The 17459-nt window shown below is 52.0% G+C and overlaps 1 protein-coding gene across 2 annotated transcripts in view; it reads left to right on the top strand.

Moving 5' to 3' along the window:
* Positions 1 to 17459, top strand: part of LOC134559588 (syntaxin-binding protein 4-like) — a 49941-nt gene that overhangs the window by 22472 nt on the left and 10010 nt on the right. For both annotated transcript variants that reach the window (XM_063414479.1, XM_063414480.1), the window contains exons 6-12: positions 6855 to 6940; positions 7642 to 7762; positions 10310 to 10451; positions 10641 to 10747; positions 11499 to 11652; positions 13200 to 13272; positions 16187 to 16284. In XM_063414479.1, the coding sequence (XP_063270549.1) occupies positions 6855 to 6940; positions 7642 to 7762; positions 10310 to 10451; positions 10641 to 10747; positions 11499 to 11652; positions 13200 to 13272; positions 16187 to 16284 (781 nt within the window). The remainder of the gene's footprint in view (positions 1 to 6854; positions 6941 to 7641; positions 7763 to 10309; positions 10452 to 10640; positions 10748 to 11498; positions 11653 to 13199; positions 13273 to 16186; positions 16285 to 17459) is intronic.

Below are 17459 nucleotides of genomic sequence, written 5' to 3'. Positions count from 1 at the left end.
ACAGCAGTCCCCTTGGCAGGGCGAAGTGCCGTGGGCATTCCACACTCCCCCAGCTCAGCTGGGATTCCTGTGTGCAGCAGCAGCAGGACTTGCTCCGGGCAACACTTGATTTCCCAGCCAGAGCCCCGAGTGAAGGTTTTCTGCCCCCACCCTGATCTGTTTCAAGCTGTTCCTGCATCTGGATGTGGCTCCTAACATCCCAAATTGCAGCAGATGTTTCCTAAAGCACACGCACGTGTGCTCCCCCCTGCTGTCGGCACTCCCCAGTCACGCTGCAGGAGCTGGGGCAGGCCGGCAGGGCAATGAAACTTTAAGCAATTTATTTGGCCTCTGTTCACTGCTGGTTATCTGTTAAATCTGCAAAAGGTTAGCCAGAGGGAGAGGGGGGAAGTAATCAGTTTATTTATTTTTTTTCCCGAAAGATTTGCAGAGATTTCACTTACATAATCATCTCACAAACTGTTTAATACACGAATACATATCTCCAGGATTAAGGGCTGTGGGAACACAGGGAAGGATTTTTCTGCTCTCCACTTCTTTTTTCCACTTGGTGCTGTCTTTTATTGATGCCCTGTTATCTTTTAAGTCTGTCCTTGAGCGTGGGTGAGCAGCCAGCCAGGTGTAAAGGGGTCATCAACTCTGGGGGTGATGCCTGTGGAGGTGCCATGCCCTGAGCTGTGGGCAGCTTCCCACCTTCCCCCTGCCCAGCAAAGCAGCTCACGAGACCTGAAAGGAGGATACAGGGCAGAGAAAATTCAGTTTTCAGATCCTTCCTCACCCGGAGCACTCCAGGCACACTGGAGCAGGGAATGTCATGGCTCTGGGTTTGGATCCAACCCTGCTGCCAATTTTCCCAATGACTCAGCTGAGTAGCATTCTGTTGTGGTTGGCCTCGGGTGAATTTGAGTCATAAACGCTATTATTTGGCCCTGGAGTTAATTATAGGCCCAAATTACCTGTGCTTTTCATGGAACTCAGTCTCTGGCGTGTATCAGATGCATGTTTTGGGCCTGTCGCATCAGCTGGGCTGCAGAGAGCACCAGTAATGCCAGGGCTTAAAGCAGAGAATTCAGATTTGGAGCTGGACTCACCAAGTGGAGGTGATGCTTAAATCTGATTTTCGTCTGTGCTCACCTTCAGCTAACAAGGGTAATTTTATTGCATAGTCATAATTATTGTTTATTCATTCTCAGGTGGAAGTTACAATAGTTCCTTGTTTCTCTGCATTGCACAGATATCAGCCTGGTCTGTCAGGTTTATCACGGGGAGGAGCCAGGTTGTGCTGCACCCCTGGGTCCAGGCATGACAAAATGCTAAATTCATTGTGTCTCACATGAGATGCATCGCCAGCATCCCAGGAACAGGGCCTGTTAAATTAACAGGGCTCACACAACCAGCAGGAAGAAAAAGCTGCTTCTCTGCAAGTTCCCTGGTAGTGTGAAACAGAGTCACAGACTCACGGGATCGCTGAGGTTGGAAAAGATCTTTGAGTCCAACCTCTGACTGATCTCCCAGCCCAGAACACTGGGTGCTAAGTCCAGTTGTTCCTTGGACACCTCCAGGGGTGGGGACTCCCCCACTGCTCTGGGCAGCCCTTTCCAAGGCCTGACCACCTTTTCCATGAAGAAATTCCTGCTGATGTCCAACCTGACCTCCCCCTGGCCCAGCCTGGGGCTGTTCCCTCTCCTCCTGTCCCTGTTCCCTGGGAGCAGAGCCTGACCACCCCCCCCGGCTGTCCCCTCCTGTCAGGGTTGTGCAGAGCCAGAAGGGCCCCCCTGAGCCTCCTTCTCTCCAGGCTGAGCCCCTTTCCAGCTCCCTCAGCTGCTCCTGGTGCTCCAGCCCCTTCCCCAACTCCATTCCTTTCTCTGGACACGCTGCAGCCCCTCCAGGTCTGTGTTGTGAAAGGCCCAGGACTGAACACAGGCTTTGAGGTCCTGTCCCAAGTAGAGGGACAGAATCTCCTCCCAGGTCATTCTGCCCACCCTGGTGTCCCAGCAGAGGGGCTGTGGCGGGAGCTGATGTAGATGCAGGATGTGCTCCTGTCCTGCCAGCCCTGCGTGTGACAGTGACAGCTCAGCCCATGGCATTGCTGTTCTGAGCACTCAGTGCTAAACAGGCAGAGAGGGCTGAGAATGACTCCAGCAAGCCTGGGTGTGCCAGGGACAGAGAGATGTGCCTGGCACTGCTTCCATCCCACCTAGAGAGAGGGAAAGGATCAAAAGGTTTGGGTTGGAGGGGACCTCAAATCTCATCCCGTCCCACCCCCTGCCATGGCAGGGACACCTTCCACTATCCCAGGCTGCTCCAAGCTCCATCCAGCCTGGCCTTGGACACTGCCAGGGATCCAGGGACAGCCACAGCTGCTCTGGGCACCCTGTGCCAGGGCCTGCCCACCCTCCCAGAGAACAATTCCTTCCCAATATCCCATCCATCCCTGCCCTCTGGCAGTGGGAAGCCATTCCCTGTGTCCTGTCCCTCCATGCCTTGTCCCCAGTCCATCTCCAGCTCTCCTGGAGCCCCTTTAGGCCCTGGCAGGGGCTCTGAGCTCTCCCTGGAGCCTTCTCCTCTCCAGGTGAGCACCCCCAGCTCTCCCAGCCTGGCCCCAGAGGGGCTCCAGCCCTTGGAGCATCTCTGTGGCCTCCTCTGGACTCTCTCCAGCAGCTCCAGGTCCTGCTGCTGTTGGCCCCAGGGCTGGAGCAGCTCTGCAGGTGGGGTCTCACCTGAGGGGCAGAGGGGCAGAATCCCTCCCTCCTGCTGCCCCTGCTGGGGCTCAGCCCAGCACAGGGGGATTTCTGGGGCAAGTTCAGCTGTCACCCACCAGCACCCCAAATCCTCCTCCCAGGGCTGCTCTTGATCCCTTCTCTGCCCAGCCTAGATTGGTGCTTGCAATTGCCCTGACCCAGGCACTTGGCCTCGTTGTGCTTTATGAACTTTGCACGGTTCCCCCTCTCCAGCCTGTCCAGGTCCCTCTGGATGCCCCTTCCCTCCCTGCAGGGTGTGACCTCCCCACACAGCCGGTGTCAACTCCGGGCTGGCTGTGGCTGCCCTGATTCCACTGGAGCTGTGTGTGAGAAAATCTGCCTTTGTGACGCTTCTGGAGTGCTCTGGGTTCATGGCTCCCACTCACCTGCAGGTTTTTTTTTTTTGAGACAAACCAGTAATTTCTGATGTCACGGGCTGCACTTTCTCTCCCAGCTGTGGTGCAGAGCTGAGGTTTGCAGACGCTGCGTAACCTTTGATGTAGGATTCACCCTTTGTTCTCCCAGGAACAAAAGGGCAGGACAAAGAGGCATTATGAGATAAAACAACAATTTTCTGTGGAGAGATTGACCCCCTGCTGTTTAATCTGTAGCAAAGTCATCCTGGAGCTGGCTGCTGCCGGCAGACCCCCCCCATCCCACCCTGGGGCTGTCCAGGGCCAAGCTCCTCTAGACCTCAAATGTTTGCATCCTAATGAAAAAAAACTGGAGAAGAGCTTGTTAAAATGAACTTTCCACCTCATACAACGCCATGGTTGTTGTTTTTTAATAAAGCTGGGCATTTTAGTCCTGCAGGCACCTGACAGTTCACAATGTTTTAGTAAGGGTCAAATTTTAAATATTAAAGACATCTTCTGAAGCCTCTCGGTATGTAAAAGCACAAAGCAAGGCCTGCTGGCATTCCTTCAGTGCACTGTTCATTAATCAGCAATGTTTGGGCATTGTCTGCCCACGTCAAACTCCTCCAAACACAGCACTGAGCACAAAATTAATTCCCAGGAGACTGGCACCAGAAAGTGTTTCACTTTCTGCTGGGCTAAGTGTGTGCCTCAAGTTAGTCATGTGTTTGTGTCCTCGGAGGAACTGGGGCTGGCAGGATGGACCAACAAAGCAGGAGCTGGGACAGTGGCATTTGGTCACATTGTCCCTGGGCTGGACACAGACTCACAGCTCATACAGGCTCCTGAGCAAATAATGATAAACCTCCTTTGTGGATGGACACAAAATAAACAACAACAAGGAATGCTGAGCCCATGCATGTGCTCACTTATGGCAGAGAGGTTGGTGATGGGGTTTGCAGGGTCACAGAGCTGCTGCACCAGTTGCATTTGCATTGACTAAGAGTATTTCAGCCATTGTTTGGTGTTTATAACCTCCTCTGTGCTCTAGTGGATTATTATCTGAGGAAAATGGAACAATAGATGACCACAGAAATACCCAGCCCAAAACAAAAGCTAGGTGCTGGTGGCTTGGTAACCACTGGAATAATGTGAGATTCCAGCGTGTTGGACCTGCATTGCACGGGGTCAGGGAGGGGTAAGGCCATGGCTGTGTGAGCTGCCTCTGAAACTGGGGTGAATCAGCTGCAGAAACACAGGGGCTTTACTGGGAAATTGGAATAATTCTGCTGAGATCCACCCAAGGCTCAGCTCAGGGACCCACAGATCAGCAAACCAGGGCCTGTCTTGGCCTTCTGCTTTCCCAGTGCTTGTGGAATCATTTAGACTAGAAAAACCCTCTGAGACCCTCGAGTCCAACACTTAACCTACCACTGCCAAGGCCACCATTAAACCATGTCCTCGAGTGTCACATCCACAAGTTTTTGAACACTTCCAGTGATTCCACCACTTCCCTGGGCAGCCTGTTCCAGTGCCTGACATCCTTTCAGTGGAGAAATTTTCCTAATATTTTATGTAATTTTGGTGCTTTACATTATGAAACTGCCTCCCCCCCATGCACAGTAAGTCACACAGGGCTGGCCACCAAGTGCCTGCCACTGTCTGAGGGTAGATCCAATAAAGAATTCCAGTGCTTGGAGAATGGCTTTGATCATCCTCAGGTCCCCTCTACTGTTTTATCACCACAATGACTGGGAGGTCACAGCATCTTCTGCATGTCCTGGTGGCATCTTGGCTGTTCCTGGGAAGTTTGTGCCCAAGAGGTGAAAGCCAGAAGAGCTTTGTGGGACGTGGGGTTTCTGGACAAAGTCAGGGTCTTTTTTAAGGTCATAGGTTTGGTTGATAAAGACAATGGTATCAATGCAAATATTGGGATTCACCAAGGCATGTCACTGAGCATTGTGTGACACTTGGGTTTTAAATTAGCATTAAAAGGAATGAATAAGGAATAAATCTGATGGCAATAATAGATAAGGCATGCGCTGGTCTTTGAAGTTTGTTAATGAACTGGTTGTGACTGGGAAGATGTAAATTACTGAAAGTATTTCCAGCAGGAACCTGAGGAGCTGATGATTCATTCATCATTTAATATTGTTGACTCTAATCTAGCCAATAACACCCAACATCTGTCCCGGTGAGGAACGCAGATGACACAGCGTCTGCAAGTGTGTCACAGCAGTCTCCCCGCTCAGGGAACTTTGCTGTGGCTGGGTTCCTACAGGTTCACCTCTGGAGCTTGTCTGACTGCCAAGCCTGAGAGGGAGCCACTCATAGCCAGGCTTTTCCTGGGGCTATGGCATCAGGAAGGCACCTTCCCATGGGGATTCCCTCCTGCCTTCAAAGACGACATCTAATGGTGTTGCTGTGGCCACTGAAACAACATTTTCAGGATCTGTCCCACTGCCTGGATGCTTATTAACTGGCATGTGTAAGAAATTAGTCATCCTTGAGGACCTCTCTGCCAAAAGGTCAGATCCATCAGGATGGGTTGGGTTATGAAGGGAGAGAACACCCCCCAGCTGCAGAGGGACAACAGGAGAGCAAAGAGCCAGCGTGGCAGGGCTGGATCAGAAGGTGGCTGAGATGTGAACATGATGAAGATGTCATTCCTTTCCATGCCTCCTCATCTGAAAGGATGTGAGGGGCTCACAGCAACTCAAAGAACGGTTACAGAAATGGGGCAAGAGCTGGTAAATATCGACAATGGTAGCTCTTAATGGACCTCAAAAACTCAGGATGTCACACTTGGCAAAAAAAAGGTCATGAAGCAAATCAGCTGTGGTGTACAGGGAGTTCCAGCTCATCAGGAGCTCAACACACGATGGTCAAACTCAACCTGGAACAAAGCATCTGGTGCTTGGGCATGGAGATCACTTTCCAGGGGATTTTGGGGATGAGACTGCATGCAGGTTGTTGTTGAGGTGTCATGCTCCAAGGGTTTAGCTTGTGGTGTTTGTGGAGAACATCATCATGGATGGATTGGGAGAGTGGGCTGAGTGTTTCTGCAGGTGCTCCGAAAGCCATCTCCCTCCTTACTCCAGCAAGAGCTACAGGATCTGCTTTCTGTCCAGGAAAAGAGGAGAAAAAGCAGAGAATAACCTGTATTTAACCATCCTAGAAGGAGTCACAAATAGGGCAAGAATTTTTGGGTTCTACTTGCACAGTTACAGCTCCTTCTGGCAGGGTTAATTTGTGTAGTGTGTTTGCAAAACTTTTGAGCCTTATAGTTGGAGCTGAAAACATTCCCAGGAGGGTCCATGAGGTGGGGTGCAAGGCAGGATGCAAGGCAGGGCTCCAGTGTTCATCTGCCCTCTCTCAGGAATGACACTTCTCAGCACAGAGCCTGTCCGTAGAATCACAGGATCATTAAGATTGGAAAAGTCCTTTCAGGATACATCCCTTCTCAACTCCTCTTGCCCTGAATACACTCCAGGGCAAGAAAGGAGCACTCTGGAGCTCCAGCCCATCCCAGGAGAGCTGCATTGCCATGAGATTGATTATAGACCTGAAGCCTTGCACAAGCTCTTGAAACCAGGGTGTTCCCCTTGTGTATGAGGAAGCTTTGATGCTCCCCACAGCCGGAGAGCACCGGCCCTGCAGCCTTGGTAGCCAGTCAGTGCCATCGGAGGCTCTGTTGCCATATAATCCCGTGGGGGAGTCCTGAGCACAGCTGATTACACCATGGTTTTGTTTGCAGGAGGGAGTTCTCTGAGCTGCTGGAGAAGTTCGGCTCCCAGAGCAACACAGGCTCGGCGCGGAGCTCGCCAGTCCTGCACGGTGGCAGTGAGTAGCTCTGAACTGAGAGCCCCTCTCTCTGCAGAGAGAGTTTCCTTTATCCCAGTGTCATTCTGAAGGAGCTGTGGTTGGATTTGAGTCGGTGTTGGGGTGGAGGTTTGAAGAAAGCTCGTCCTTATTTCAGACCCTTGGTGCATGCCCAGAGTGTGGCCAGTGCTGCCATGGGGTGATAAGGGAGATTGAATTGGGGTCCTAACCCTCCCCTGATCCCCAGATTCTGCCTCACTGATGTGCTGGCCAGGTGACTGCATCAGTAACTGCAGCTGTAGATTTTTGCTCTGGATTTCAAGGCATTTCAGTAATAATTCAAAGATCATTATTTTTCATTTGAAAATGGGAAATGTTTAATGAGATGCAACAAGGTTGACCTAAGCAAGATGCCAGCACACAAAGCCATGTGTGCCTGGGAAAGGAAGCTTCCCCTACGACTTGGCAGCCCACCAGACAGCTGCTGGCCCTTCCCCTGTGGCAGAGGTGCAGGGTTGGCAGAGGGGTGACAGTCCCATGCTGGAATTGTGCCAAGGAGGGTGAATGTTTCCTCTCCTTCAGCCCCATCCTCATGTCTTTAACTACCACATGGCTTTCCCCAAAAACCTAGGAGTGCAGCATCCTCTCTCAGCACAGGGCAGCGGGGAGGGTGATGCTGGAATGTGTGTGTGCCCTGGACTGACTCTGCCCTCCGTGTTCAGGTCGGTACCTGGAGAGCACCTCCTCGGGCTCGTCCTCACGCTCGCAGAGCCCGCTGCTGCTGAGCCCCGCCAACCCCCACGGCCCCTTCCTCGGGACCCTGGCGCACCCTCCGCACGCACAGTACGTACAGAGCACGGCCTGGGGGCACCAGGAGACCTCCACAGGCCACAGGGGTACACCCAGTAGACAATTCCAGTGCCTGGTGAACAGCTGGGGCACCAGGAGACCACCAAATGTCACAGGGGTACACCCAGTAAATCATTCCAGTGCTTGTTGAACAGTTTTGCTCATCCTTATGTCCTCTCTACTCTTCTATCCCCACAGTGCTTCACAGGCCACAGCACCCTCTGGATGTGGTGGTAGCATCTGCTGGATGTGGTGGTGGCATCTTGGCTGTTCCTGGGAAGTTTGTTCCCCAGGGGTGAAAAGTTTCCCAGTTGAGACCATCAGTATGTCTGCACCATGGTTAACCATGCAGCAGCTCCTCTTCCTCCCCTCTGAATCTCAGGGAGAGGCCATGGCTTACAGCCAGCTGAAAGGGCCCTGCACACTCCCTTATAAACCACGAGCAGAGTGATCCTGCAGAGCTGGTGCTGCTTTCAGGAGGTGTTTTTGGAGCTTGTTTCGTATTGCCCTGCTCGTGGCACTTTGACCCCATGCTCCAAGAGCACCAGCACCTCTCCATGCAAATATCCCTGATGCCCTTTGCTTTGGGGTCATCAGCCTGCAGTCACCACATCCTTTGTTGGCCAGAGCATCTCCCAGTGTGTGTTTTCATGTGGTCATCTGCCCTTGCACATTCTGCAGGGTCAGGGGGTTGGACAGGCAGAGCTGGTTCTTCTGCAGAGTCTTGTCTCCAGGGCCCTTCTCCAGAGGGACAGCTCCCAGGGTGTTCACAGTTGTGGAATGGGGACCATTTGTCCCCAGGGCTCGGCAGCTCCTCTCCTCCGCCAGCACAAACAAGCCAAGTCACTGGTAAAGAGAATCAGCCCTCACTGCAGAACCAGTAAATCCTCTTGCTAAATACCAGCTTATTAGGGATTTGCAGAGGACAAATATTTGGCACCAGAGGTTTAAGCTGCTTGCATAGAGTGAGAGACCCACACAGAGGAGACACCAGATCATCTACTTGGCAGCTGGTTTGGACAAGCCATCCTTACTGTGCTGTTAATTCCCTCTGGGCTGAGATGTAGAATCCAGAATGGGTTGAGTGGGATGGAACCTCAGAGGTCATCTCGTTCTAACCCCCCTGCTTTGGGCAGGAAAATGGGCATTTAGGACAGAGGGGCCTGTCTTGGTGGCCTCCTTGCCATGCTGTGCCGTGTTCTGCTTGTCTCCATGCTGGTGCCAGGCCCCAGTGCTCTTCCCCTGGAATCACAGAGCACTGGTTTCTGCTGAGCAGTGGTGGTCAGCTGTGAGGTGTAATTTGGGCCACGGGTCTTTTCATGCATGTGGCTGCCACCCCTTCTGCTCACCACAGGTTGTCCCCAGGCTGTGACTTCTCATTGTGGCATCACCTGAGGTCCTGCCACTCCACTGAGCAATGGCAGCTGGATGCGATGCAATCTCACCACAGTGTTTGAGATTTTGGGTTGAACAGAGCATTTTAATGCTGTATTTCATGACATCATTTCCCTGAGATTGTTCACCTTAAAGCAATGTTTTTTCATAAGACCGAGGCACATGCAGCCCTTCCACTGGGGTGTCTGACCACCAGGGATGGCATTGCTTGGGAACGTTGCTGGTGTCACTGTGGGATGCACAGCTGCTGTTGTGTCTGAAGTTGTAACACGAGGAGCCAGTGCAGACTCTTTGGGCAGTGGCTGCTGTGGAAATAAACTGAAAAGTGAAAACCCAGCTGCACCCACCAGCTGCACCCATCCCATTTGGAGGAAAAGGCCTGCTGATCCTTATAGAACACCAAATCCTTCCCCAAACCCCCCGTTGCAGTGCTGCCCATGGGAGCTCAGTGAAATCTCTGCTCCCACAACTCTGCTACTGCCAGACCTCCCTGCTGGCACAGAGCCTCTGCAGTGGCTGGTCCTTGGTGGCCTCCTGAGCCCTGTCCATCAGCTCCTGGAGGGAAGGGTCCAGCCTGTTTGCTGCTCCTTTTCATCCTCGACTGGGTGAGCCACCTAACACAGCAGCAACTCCCAGTGTGGTGGTGTTGCTGTAAAGGATGCCCATCTCTTAGGGCATCTTGCATGATTTTGGGTCCAAACCCTGGTTAACACACACCCAGCTGTGTATCCCAAGCTTCACTTTGGTGTTTGCTAAGAGCTGCTTGATAGCTGATCCATCTGTAAATTGCTGTCCGGTGATTTAGTTAGATTCAAGCAGCAACCATGTTGATCATTTATGTGCTTTTGGCTATAAAACCAGGAATGCCAAATATATTCTGGTTACATCATTAGTTTCTTCTCTAAAAAGCATTCCCCTATGTGGGATTAGGGGAATCAGCCACCTTCATAACACTGAACAATGTCTGCCAAAGAACAGGAGCCCTCACCTCCCCTTTCCAATGGTGGGTGGAAGAAAAGATGCAAATAGAAGGCTGGGAGAAGGTAGAAGGATCATGCATGGGGAAAAACCCAGGCAGTTTGTTCAGCGATGTGAGAAGATAACCCAGATCACCTTGAGTCACCTGCTGATCTCTCTCCCTTGCAGCTACTCCGTTGACTCAGGAATCCAGAGCATTTCTGTAGCAAACTCCTCTGGCTTGGGGCTGACAATCAGTGGGGGATCCAACAGGCCCGACGGGCCCATGGTTTATGTCCAGGAGCTTTTGCCAGATGGGGACTGTTACAAGGTAAGTCAGTGTGGAGACCCTCAGGACCTCTGCCGTGGGGACCTTTCCTAGGGGCTGTGGCTGCTCTGAAGCAGCTTTTCTAAGAGTAGATGGATAATTGCATGGACTAATGAGGATTTGTGATGCAGGAGAAGGCTTTGGGCAGAGATATCCCTTCTCAATGCTGTGTCCTTCTCCCTGTTTGTTTAGGATGGTCGGCTCCGACCTGGAGACCAACTCATCGCTATCAACAGAGATTCTCTGGTGGGCAGCACACATGAGGAGGCCAGAAAAATAATTGAAAAAGCCAAATTCAGGTAGGCATTGAAAGTATTTCCTGTCATCATCAGGTGCTGTTGAGTCTTAGGCAGAACACTTCATTACCAAGGTTTGGCTTCAAGGACATTATTAGTCTTAAATGATGCTTTAAGGTGGTCACATAAGAAAATCTTGAAGGCATGGATCATCCTGCAGTGTAATTCAGATTTTCCTGTTGTTCCTTGCCTCATGAGTATCTCCTATCACTGCCCAGCAGAGCTTTGAAACAGAACTGAATTTTAAAAAGGAGAAAAAAGAGACTCAGGAGAGACCTTATGGATCTGTACAGGAGGGTGGAGCCAGGTAGGGTTTGGGGTTTTCTCTCATTAACAAGTGACAGGACAAGAGGAAACAGCCTCAAGTACTGCCAGGGGATGTTTAGATTGGATATTAGGAACAACTTCTTCATGGAAAGGGTTGTAAAGCCCTTGGCACAGGCTGCCCAGGGCAGTGATGGAATTCCTAGAAGTGTTCAAAAACCATGGAGATGTGACACTCGGGGACATGGATCAGTGGTGGCCTTGGCAGTACCCTGGAAATAGTTGGATTCAATGATCTTTGGGGTCTTTCCCAACCTTAACCATTCCATGACTCAATGGAATGCAGCTTGTGGAGATCCACCTGCACTGGTGCAGGCTACTCAGGCTTAGGTGAGGTTATCCTGGAGACAGAACCACAAGCATGAGAGCTCTGCAAATTTGTGCCTTTTGTTTTGTTAATAAGATGTTCTGTGTTTGTTGTTTGTTGAAGGCACGAGGGAAGCACAGAAGTGGCCTTTATCCCTGGGAGGGGACGGTTACACCCCGGACTGTCAGCTCACAACAACATCCCATCCCCACCTCCAAAGGCCGTGGGGAACGGCCTGAGCTCCTGCAGGCTGAAGGTCCACGTCAGGTCCCCAGAGGTAGGTGGAAGTTCATCTCTAGCAAACGTCAATCCTGGGACCTTTCCTTGATCAGAGAACTCCTCTTTAGGGAGTCCCTGGTAATCCTTCTGGAAATCCAGTGGGAAGCCTGTACTGTTGATGTATTTACCTGCAGGCAGATGTTTTAAATGTGAAATAATTTCTTCTCTCCTGGGTTTGAGACAGAGATGGATCAGTGGAGGTAATGACAGAAGTTTCATCTCCAAGGCCTGCATCCAGACCTGTTTCAGGAGTCTCAGGTTTAAAAAAAACAAAGCCCTTTTGTGGATAGCAACCTGCATCTCATTCAGCGCCAGTCATAAGGCTGGAAGGGATCTCTGGAGTCAGTTTGATCTAGGCTCCTAGCCAAAGGCAGGCACAACTCTTTATTCTTCAAGCCCTCTGATGAGGATGAATCCCCAGCATTCACACACAGCCCATTCCTGCTCCTGACTGCTCTAATGATAAGCCAGACTCATTCCTCCTGCAAAGCCAAGCTCCATATTTTGTTTGCAGAGAACTGCTCGAGCTGTGAATGGCTGGACAGGGTTTATCCACACAACCCTCGGGGTCTGTGGCTCCATTCTGTGCATTTGTCACTCCCCTCCTGGACTGGAGCCATGCTGGGTGTCCTTTCTGCCCTCTTCCACACAAACTTCCTTCAAGAGGGGCTGGCTGGATGTTCCTTTCATACAAGACCATTCACAAAGCACCTTGCTTTCCAGCCCTGTGGGAACACTGTGCATAAATGTCACATGTGTGTTGCCTTTGGGTGCACCAGGCTGGAGATGTGCCCTGGGGAGGCACCAGAGCCCCTGGAGCTGGGGCTGAGTGCTGAGTCCCTCACCCCCAGCTTGTGTGATGCTGTGCACTGGTATGAAATCACACCATGGCTGGGCTGAAATGGCTCCTTTCCTCACTTATCTGCTGAAAGATGGAATTTCTAATGAGGTCTGGACTTCCACAGCAGGGATAGAGAGCCCAGGCACACGTGCTGCCTGTCTGTATGTGCTCACACCAGCCCTGTGCCCCTCTTGGCACCAAGTCCCCAGCTGTGTCAGAGCTGTCTTGGTGGTGCTCACCCTCAGATTATTTTTCCCTCTTCCTTGTGCTTTCAGCCATGACGTAGCACACAAGAAAGGGTGTGAACTGATCTTGGCTTCCTGCCCTGCTCACTGGCATAATTATGGGTTTGGGGTAAATGTTACACCTGGCTGTGGTCAGACTTGGGACCTCCCTGCTGGGCTGGATGCAGAGCTTCAGGGAGAACCTCTGTGGAGAAACCAGGCAAGGTCAAAGGCAGCCTCAGCACTCAAGCACAGTTAGAGTAAGGACAGAGCTGTTTGTGTGTGACCAGAGGTTTTGGGGTGGCTCAGCCTGTGCCAGGTGCTCCCAGAGAAACCCCTGGAGTCTCTTTAGGTCCACTGCACAAAAGATGTATGCGGTGCCCTCATGGGTCTGTCTTGAACTCCTCTATCTCTGCTCATTATTTACACCAACAGATTCTTCTTAGCAACTGTCTGTGCCATTTTGTCTTGTTTTTCTAGAATAGACGTGAAAATCCTTTTCCTGTGCCTTCGTTGTCACCGGACATTTGTCCACCAGAGCTTACGGTCTCAGGTGAGTCCTGTTCAGTCTCTGTCTTTGTGTGGGTGACAGACAGCTGTGGTTCCTCAGAGCTGAGGATCGTGAAATTATAGAATCACAGAATGGATTGGCTTGGAAGGGACTTTAAAGCTCATCTCATTCCACCTCCTGCCATGTCCAGGGATACCTCCCACCATCCCAGGCTGCTCCAAGCCCTGTCCAGCCTGGCCTTGGGCACTGCCAGGGATCCAGGGGCAGCCACAGCTGCTCTGGGCACCCTGTGCCAAGGCCTGCCCACCCTCCCAGGGAACAATTCCTTCCCAATATCCCATCCATCCATGTCCTCTGGGAGTGTAAATCCATTCCTCTTGTCCTATCACCACATTTTTTATCAGTGTTTATACTGCTGGAGTAGAATTTAATGGGCTGATAGTGACACTCAGCCTGCTCAGAGAGAGAGAGCAGACAGCATCTTGGTTTACTCAACGAGTAGTAACTATGTCCATGTTTGCCCATAGTAGCAAAACTCTTTACTAAGGCATTCAAGGACTGAGGTATTCACAGGAGAAAAATTCCTCCACTCTCAGCCTGCGGTTTGTTTGCAGCAGTGGCTTTGCCCAACTCAGACATGCAGCAGGTTCTCCACAGGCCATATTCCCCTCTGGTGGGAATGGGGTGTCTTGGACACACAACGTAAAAGCAGTCAGGTAATGATAGGTGGGATGTACACAGCAATGCTGGGCCCTGAACAGGCTTTGAGGATGCCCTCAATTGGCCAAACTGGGAAATGGCTTAGAGAAGTTAAATAAATCAGATTTCTCTCTACATCCAAGCTTCAATTTTTGCTTATTTGTCCATGCTGTGTTTCATCTCCATGCTCTGGGTCTCCTGAGCTCTCCTTACCTTTTATGGAGAGACCCATTCTGTTCATCCAACAGTGTGGCAGCAATGGGGAGTGAACCTGAATCACCCTGCAGCTTCCCAAATCCCTTAATACCTTTGAGGAAATCTCAATAATCCCCAGAGCCCAGGGAGACAACCTCCACCAAGGTACCCCATATCCCTGTGACAGGAAGGTTACTCCTGCCCTGAGGGAAAGATGGACTTTCAACAAATCCTGAGCAAGTGCTGCCCACCATTCTTGCAGCCTCTGATCCAAGAGCCCCTCCTTCCCTGGAGGAAAGCTTACAAATCTCTGTGCCTTGCTAATTCCCCTCTAGAAGGCCAGGGGCAAGCACTGGAGGTAAATCATGTTTAGTCCATACCTGGGATCAGCAGGAGATGGAGCAGCTGCTCCCAGGGATGCCTGGCTCACCCTGGGCAAGCTCAGCAGCTTCAGCTCTGCCTTCCATGCTCCACTGGAGCGGCCCTGGCACAGGGATGAGCTCTGTCCTCCCTGCCCTGAGCACCCTGCAGATGCCAGGGACCCTCTCAGGTGGCCACCACGGACAGCCAGTCCTGGTGATGGGGACAGCAACCCAGCACCAGCAGTGACCCACGCACAGCCTGGGTGGGTGAATTTTATCACTCCAGGATTCGAATGTGGGATGCCATGGAGGCTTTGTGTCAGTGTTGTCATCCATGGAGACAACTGGCTTTGAAAGAACAGGCAGGCTGGGAGCCTGGGCCAGGCAAGGGTGCCTGATGGATGCCCTGGATATGGCTGTGTCCAGAGCTGACAGCAAAGCCACAGGGAGCTAATCCTGATTAGCCATGGCTCGAAGAGTAAGGGCTCTGCCCTTGAACTTGGAGAGGGAAGTGGTGGTGGCTGATCCAGCAAACCCATTTGCTACCTCTTGCTGTTCCCAGCTGCTGGCCTTAGCAGAGCAGATGGATGCCAGGATTAGGAGGATTATGCAGCACCTCTGCTGCTCCTCACTGCCTTCTCCTGGCACCTGGGCCCTGCCCCCATGGACAGGAGGGTGAGGGGAGGAATGCTGCAGGGATTCCAGAGGAGCTGTGCTACTTGGCAAAACTGGGCTTCCCATGATGTTACCCAGATCCCAAGCAAAGGCAAAAGGAATTGCTCCCCAGGCAAACCTCGTGACTGGCATGAGAAGGAATTTTGTCACCTGGGTTGATGGTTTGAGGGTGGGCAGGGGCAGGCACAGCAACCCCGCACCCTTCTGGAGACTGGTTGGGTTCCTCAGGACCAGGTAACACCTTCTACAGCCCTTTTCCCAGGGAGTATCACGGTTCCTTACAGGCAAGGGTTAATCATAATGGAAAAGGGGGGGGTTCCCTGCAGGGATGGAGGAGCAGGTTTTGTGCTCTGCACCTTTTCAGCTGTGCAGCAGTGCTGGCAATGCTGAGCCAGCTGTTGGCAGCTGGATCCTCCAGCTCATGACAGCTTTTCATCAGCACAGCAGCTGCTGCCTCTGCCTCTCTCTGCCTCTGTAGCTGCCTCACAACACATGTGGCTCCTTCTACCCCAAAAAACCTGCCTGCTCAGCTGAGGGAAAAAGGGTTCAAGGCTTTTTGCAGTCTTGGGGAGGGAAAAAATGTCAGAGTGGTGCTTTTCCACATCACTTTTAATCTGTCATTCCCATGGGTGTCAGGAATTCTTTCAGTTTTGCTTAATCAGAGTAGACAAGAACCAGGCAGATTTTAATTAATTTTTCTCACAGTTCACCATAACTCCAAGACTCCACAAGACTCTGTGATAGGAAATTTCCAAAGTGCTATTTTTGCAGTCCTTTGTCCCTGGATGAAACATCTCATTTTAAACCATGCAGAAGCCCAGTTTCAGATGGATTTGCCCCAATATCCAGTCTTTCCAAGAGAGGCCTAGTTCAGCCTTCCAGAGCTGGTTTTAGTAAATCTGGACTTGAATTTTTGCCCTGCTGCACACACTTTATATTTCATGCAACAAGAGATCTGAATTTTGCTTTGCAGCCACCTCTACTCAAATGCTTCCCCATTAATATTTTTTATTATTATTTTTCAGCACCTGCTTCAGCTTCTAACTACAAAGCAGCTTCAGGCACCAAACCTAAGGTAGCACTGGACCCCCATATCCGGCTCAAAGATGGAAAACTGGAACTGGTAAGTGGCAGGGTCCCTCTCCCCAAAGCAAGGTCTCCTCCTTGTGCACCATGCAGGAAATAGTTCATCCTCAGGTGAGTTTGTTGGAGATTGAGTCCAGCCTCTGAAGGTACAGAGGGTGAAGCATTCTGATTGTGTCCAGAGGGGCATTTAAACATCTCTTGGCTCATCTTGGCTATTTCTTGGGGCTCCATGAAGCTCCAGAAATCTTTTCCTGGCAGCTGCACCTCCCTTGGACATCATGCCATTGGCTAAAGGTTGTTCCCTCCAAATTTTGGTGCTGCTGTCACTGCTAGGGTGACCTCAGGCAGCCTGTTGTTGGGGAGGGAAGGCTGAGGCAGGAGATATCGAGGAGCCTGAAGCTCTGAAGCTATCCAGAAGCTCCGATTCTTCCATCATTTTATGGAAAACACATTCCATGGGCATGGAGCGGAGGTGCCCATCTGCTCACCGAGACCCTGGGGAGGAGCAGGGTGCCTTGGGCGGCCGTGTCCCAGTCTGGCACCTTGGGTTCTTCCTGCGTTTGAGGCAGGGACGTGCGGGTGCCCCGGAGGCCCCGATGTGACGAACATCTGCTGCCCCCCTACGGCGGAGCCCTGCCCGGAGCCCGCGTCGTTCCCTTGGAGAGGGATCCAGGATGTTCGCACAGCGACCTCTGCCCCTCACGGGACCGAGCCGCAGCCCCAGCTGCAGGAGCGGAGCGCTTGGCCTCGCTTCTAAAAGCTGTGCCAGGCACGGCGGCGGTGACAGCGTGCGAGGTGACACCGAGTGGCACAGCCGGAGGGGGCTTTGGGGTGGCCAAGCCCAGCAGCCCGCGCTCGGGAGGCTGCAGCACTGCCCTGCAGGGCCGGGGACAGGAGCGGCAGGCGGGGCCAGGACAGCAGAGGGAGCCCGGGTCTCCAGCCGGTGCTGGAGAGGTGAGCGAGGATCGCTCCGCAGCCCCTTCCAGGGGATTCCCGGGAGATGCTGTGAGCAGGAGCTGTGAGTGCAACCCGGCACTGGTGATGGTTTCACTCGGGCTCTTCCCCAGAGTCAGCTGAGCTCGACTTTGTCTTTTAAAAGCTTTGGGTTGCTGCTGGCAGCAGGGAAGTGTTGCACAGGTTTATCTGCTTCTGTGTGCTGCCCTGAGGTTGGACTGATAAATATCAGTAGGAGTTGGGTCATCAGGAGTAATG

Source organism: Prinia subflava, chromosome 17 (assembly GCF_021018805.1).
Source record: "Prinia subflava isolate CZ2003 ecotype Zambia chromosome 17, Cam_Psub_1.2, whole genome shotgun sequence".
NCBI lineage: Eukaryota > Metazoa > Chordata > Aves > Passeriformes > Cisticolidae > Prinia > Prinia subflava.
This window is presented reverse-complemented; position numbering and strand designations above follow the sequence as displayed.